The following is a 5411-nucleotide window of genomic DNA, read 5'->3' on the forward strand; positions in this document are numbered from 1 at the left end:
ATCATGAGATTTGCAGGCAAATGGATGGAAGTAGAAAATATTCCAAGTGAGTGACCAAGACAGACAGACAGACATGGACATGGTATAAATGGACAGTAACCATAACATACCATAAAGTGCAGGACACTCAGCCTGTAGTCTACAGACCCAAAGAAGCTAAGAAGGAAGGCCCAAGGGAGGGTGCTTGAATCTCACTGAGAAGGGGACATGGAAAGTGGATTGGAGGGAACTGGGTGGGAGCGGAGATGGGGAGGGAGAGCAGGGCAGGGGTTAGGTGTGGGGAGAGCAGGGCAGGGGTTAGGTGTGGGGAGAGCAGGGCAGGGGTTAGGTGTGGGGAGAGCAAGGGATGAGAGGGCTGGGAGAAGGGAAAATGGTGGTGGGGTATCTCTGGGACAAACCTGGACAGGGGAGCATCCTGGGATGACTCCAGTGAGGCTCCTAGCAGCAGGGGATACAGAGCCTGAAGTGACCACTTCCTGAAGCCAGTCAGGGCAAGACCAGTGGAGGGAGGGAGGGAGGGAGGGAGGGAGGGAGGGAGGGGGACACCAGCCTAGGTGATTTTAAATCCAGTCAAGTTGATGACAAAAATTGACTATTGAATGCACGTAAACCAAAACTCAAAAAACAAAACAAAACAAAAAAACCCAAGAAAAATGTTTTTAATAATTATTTACAAAGGGGTATGTATTAGGAGGGAGGAGAGAGAGAGAGAGAGAGAGAGAGAGAGAGAGAGAGAGAGAGAGAGAGAGAGAGAGAGAGAGATATTTTTTTTTTTTTTTTTTTTTTTTTTTTTTTTTTGCTGAGCTGCAGAGCCTCAAGAGTTCTCCTGGCTCCAGGGAGGAGTGCTTTGTGCAATGGAGTCACCAGGGCCAGAGGAAGTTAGCTTTCAAACAGGATGGGCTTTGGCGACTGCTCTGATTCCGGCTCACTTTCTGGGGAAGATAAATAGCTTTCTCTTCCCTGCAAAGAGGAAAGAAATGGGACTTTACAACGCAGTGCAATCCCAGTCTGTCCATCTCCCTACTGGGAGTCCCACTGGCCAAAGCCACCAGGAGCCATGCATGACAAAGCTATTACTGTGCTGGCCTGATGAGGTCAGTGTGCAGGGCAGAGAGGGAGGTGGCTCTGCAGGGCCACTCTGGTGAGAACAGGAGGCTTGAGGAATTTTGCTCATCTGTGTCCTGGACTCCAGCTTCCATGTTTCTGCATACAGCAGACCCAGCGGGCCTCAAGACCTTATTAGCCCCAGACAGGAGTGCATTTCCCAGTACCTCATCAGCCTCTGCAGCCTTCTTTTGGAGCCAGAAAAAGTAGCCACTGAGCAAGAAAACGGTGAGAGACAGGTCATTCAAAGATTGGGCATTTCCTTAGGGACACTGAAACTGAGAGGAGTCACTCACCCAATGCCAGCCACAGCCAGGAGCATCAAGACGGTGACAAGGATCACAACCCACTTGTAGCTCCGCATGACCCTGGCTGGGATGGAAAAAGAAAGACTACCTGTTTGGAGACTCGGGCGGGGCACGTGAGATTGTAAAAGGGTGTGTCCTGTGCAGATGTGCCCTTCAACAAAATGTTTTCTTTACCTGGAGCTGCTAAGGTTGTAGGACACAGCAAGGATAGGTTGCTGCAGTCAAGAGACTTGAGAGATGCCTGAGGAAGTGTGGCGGGGGGGGGGTTGCTGAGGGGCAGGGGAGGTGGGCTGAGGTCAGTCAGCCAAGTGCTTCCCTTGAACCGGAAGGACCTGAGTTCCGTCCCTGGTGGGATGCACCTGAGACCCCAGAGCCTGGGAGGATCCCGGGCAGAATCCTGCATCCCACTGGCCAGCTGACCTAGTATATTTGGTGAATTTTAGGCCAATGAGAGGAGACTTCAAAAAGAAACCGGGCCACTAGGGAGGAGATTCCCAGGCAAAATGCTTGCCACACAAGCCTAATGGCTGGAACTGGGTGTCCAGCACCCAGGTAGAAGTCAGATGCGATCTCTCTCTCTCTCTCTCTCTCTCTCTCTCTCTCTCTCTCTCTCTCTCTCTCTCTCTCTCTCTCTCTGTGTGTGTCTGTCTTCCTCCCTCCCCCTTCTCTCCCTCCTTCTTTCCCTTTCCCTCTCCCTCTCCCTCCCCTCCCTTTCCCTCTCCCTCTCTCCCCTCTCCCTCCCTCCCTCCCTCTCTCCCTCCCCCCTCTGTGTGATGAAAAGTGAATATAAGAGGACCCTGAAAGCTGTGGGGCTGCAGGTCTGGCTGTGCAGAGGTGAAGAAGAGATCCCAAGTCTCTGAGAAGGTGGAAAGTGAGGGCAGATGCTGGAGGTTGATTTTTCATCACCACACTTACACTGTCATACATGTCTCCATCTCTCTCCCTATCCCAATCTCTGTCTACACACACACACACACACACACACACACACACACACACACACACACACACACACACACGGCCTTTATATTTTAATTTGCCTTAAACAGCACAATAGCTGGCCACTGCCTAAGCCCCATGCAGTTAATCCCACGTTATTACTAAGTCTATGTTCCACCTTGGCTGCTCTTAGATCCATTAGACAGTCATCTGGGCCACACTTTCTTGGCCCAGAGCCTGGGGTGCTTTCCTTGCTTTTCTACCCCATAGCGGACTCTCTCCTAGGTCCACATTCTCCTCCAGCATGGTAGAGCTTTCTCCTCTGCACTCTCCCAGCATGGAGATCTCTCTTCCTCCATTCCTCCTGGTCCCAAGCCTGGGCATACTAAAATCTCCCCTCTGTCTGTCCTCCCCAGCTATTGGTTGTTGACATTTTTATTTACCAATCAGAGCCAACTGGGGTTAGGTTCCCAGAAGCTGCGTGCAGACACAGTAGTTGTGCAAGCAGGATTTTGGGGAACCTAATTAGCATTCACAATACAAGCAGCTACAGTAGCCAGGACTAAAGATGGGGATGGGAGTGTTCCAGACATGCGGAATCCGAGGACCCAGAAGCAAGTGTCTCTCAGGCTTTGAAGCCAGGCACAAGGACATCAAGAAACCTCAAAGATTCTGCTGTCCTTCATCCACCAGGAAAAGAAAATCTAGAAACATTGTAGACTGGATAGAAAAGAATGAAGAGATGGCAAACACAGGGGTGGAGGGTTTGGGAAAGCAAGGAGGAATGGAGCGAGGTCCAGCGAGTGCAGTGGACGTTACTGACCTGTGCACAAGGTAGGGTCATTGCAGGACAAGTAGAATGTCTGGCAGTCGGTACATGAAGTGACTTCCATTTTGGAGAGGATGTCTGTCAAAACAATGGGCAGGAGCCTCAGACATGGCAGAGTCTCACGTCCCTCCCTCCAGCTCAGCCCTGGGCGTACTCACCACAGGACTCATTGCAGACTGTCCGGGAAAGTGAGATGATGGAGAAACTGAGGCACTAGAGAGGCGGCAGAGCTGGGAGTGGTGGAGAGTGGAGGTGGGGCATGGGACGAGGGGTCTTTTGGAAGGAACTTAACCTGTGGGTAGGCCAGAGCTCCTGGGGAGATCTTAGGAGGGATTCAGTTCTACAGGCCACAGTCTCAAAGGTAATGGGTGGAGCATGAACAGGGACAGCCCCATCTCCTACCCTTCTGCATCAGGTCCTTGGACCTCTCCTTCAGCCTCTTAGCCAGGGAGATCTTCTGAATACGAATCTCTTCAAGCAGTGCTGGCTTATCTGTGTGCAGCAGAAGGGAGTGGAACTCAGAGAGGAGAGAGAGAGAGAGAGAGAGAGAGAGAGAGAGAGAGAGAGAGAGAGAGAGAGAGAGAGAGGAGAGGGAGAGAGAGAGGGGGAGAGGTATATATGAGTATGCATCTATCTCTGTGTTCCTTTGCGTGCAGGTGTGCACTTGTCATAGCAAGCATATGGATGTCAGAGAAAACCCGGGGGTGACAGTCTCACTTCCCATCTTAGTCCTCGAGACAGGGTTTCTTGTTTCTTGCTGATGTGTTTATGCAGTGAGCTGACCCAGGAGCTTCTGGGAAAATCTGTCTCCACCTCCCATCTCCCTTTAGGAGTATTGAGATTACAGACATGTGCTACTACGCCCAGCTTTACCTGGGTGGGCTGTGGGATCTTCATTCAGATACTCATGCTTATATAGTCAAGCGATTTTTCCATCTTCCCAGTCTCCCCCCACCCCAAGGCCTGATCTCATGTATCCAAGACTGATCAATATGAGGTTGAGGATGGTCTAGAATTTATGAACCTCTTGCCTTCACCTTAAAAGTGCTAGAATTATAGGGCTGTACCACCACAGAACGCACATCTTGGCACAGTAGCACAGTGCTCTTCAAAGAAGTGTCTGTCCACCATCGATGCTGTGTAGGATGGGTTGGTAAATCCAACTCAATCCCTGGGGTCCTGGGCATTTGTCCTCCTTACCATCCTTCAGCTTTTTAATGGCGTTGTCTACGTGGGTGAAGAATGTAGCTGTTTCCTCATCCAAATTGTCTTGAGCTGGGGAATAGGACATGGAACAGAACGATGTTGGGGACAGGATCAGGTCAGGTCAAAGGGTGCTCCCATCCCTGCCCAGCTGTGCCTCACCAAGATGCCAGGGCAAGAGTAAGGTGTTATTCTCCATGAAAAAGGAGTGTATGCTTTGTGAGAGTTCTGTGGGGGGCCCTGGGCTGCCCCAGAGCACCTGCAGGTCATAGTCTATCAGGGGGAACAGCTCTGGCCAGCAGCGGAGGCAGCTTTTCCCAGTGGTTCCTGTCAGGAGGCAGATCAGTAAGACAAGACGCATCTTCTGGAGTCCTTTCCAAGTACTCACAGTCTCATACAGAACTCTGTTGCCCCGGAAACGGCATTTCTTGTGGCAGAACAAAGGTAAATTCCATGGGACACAGCAAGGGTCAGCTGAAGTGAAACCAGGCTTTGGCTCCACAGCCAATATAGAGGGAGAAGAGAGACTGGAGAAAGCGACATTGACGGGGCAACCTAAGAAGCCTAAGAGGGTCATGGGGGCTCGGGGGAGGGGACACTGTGATGCATTGCCTATTTGGGTAAAAACTTGTTAAAAGTGTTATTAATGCCATTGACTTGCAGACAGGCAGACAAACACAGTATGGCCAGTCTCGGGTCCAGGAGGTGGTGTCTGGAGGGAAGGTTTCACAGCATAAGGAAAGGGAATCCTGAGAATGTATGGCTGTGAAATTCGAGGAAGATGAAGAGGAGAGTCACATCTTGGTGAAGTGTAGCCATTACACTGTAGGATGTTTGGCCTCAGGATGTATCCCCCAGCCTCTGCACTGGGATCCTGCAGTCTGGACACCTGATTTGTAAAGGTCCCTGGGTGGGCCAGTGAGAGTGGCTCCTGTTCTTCTGGAATCTGGGCAGGTGAGGAGTCTGTTTATATGCACTCACAGGTGGGCTCTCAGGAGCAGGTCAACCAGACCCAAACTTTTAGACAC

At 51.1% G+C, this 5411-nt stretch overlaps 1 protein-coding gene across 3 annotated transcripts; it reads right to left on the bottom strand.

The window, feature by feature from the left end:
• Positions 1-643: 643 nt before the first annotated feature.
• Positions 644-5023, bottom strand: Tex51 (testis expressed 51). Of its 3 annotated transcripts, none has more exon segments than NM_001432581.1 (8): positions 644-960; positions 1272-1317; positions 1401-1476; positions 3175-3258; positions 3339-3356; positions 3583-3672; positions 4381-4455; positions 4546-4771. In NM_001432581.1, coding segments are annotated over 8 exon segments (669 nt in total). In that variant the 5' UTR covers positions 4745-4771; the 3' UTR covers positions 644-879.
• Positions 5024-5411: the final 388 nt, after the last annotated feature.

The sequence above is a fragment of the Rattus norvegicus genome, chromosome 18 (genome assembly GCF_021556685.1).
Source record: "Rattus norvegicus strain SHRSP/BbbUtx chromosome 18, alternate assembly SHRSP_T2T, whole genome shotgun sequence".
NCBI classification, from domain to species: domain Eukaryota; kingdom Metazoa; phylum Chordata; class Mammalia; order Rodentia; family Muridae; genus Rattus; species Rattus norvegicus.

Bases quoted from the DNA above. Each gene is read 5' to 3' on its own strand.
- Tex51 (XM_087592002.1), bottom strand. From the start codon at position 4,960: ATGACCCTCTTAGGCTTCTTAGGTTGCCCCGTCAATGTCGCTTTCTCC. The intron at 3,673-4,380 runs GTAAGGAGGACA...TGCTGCACACAG, and splicing joins CATTAAAAAGCTGAAGGATG to ATAAGCCAGCACTGCTTGAA. The intron at 1,477-3,174 runs GTCAGTAACGTC...TTTCCATCCCAG, and splicing joins TGACCCTACCTTGTGCACAG to CCAGGGTCATGCGGAGCTAC.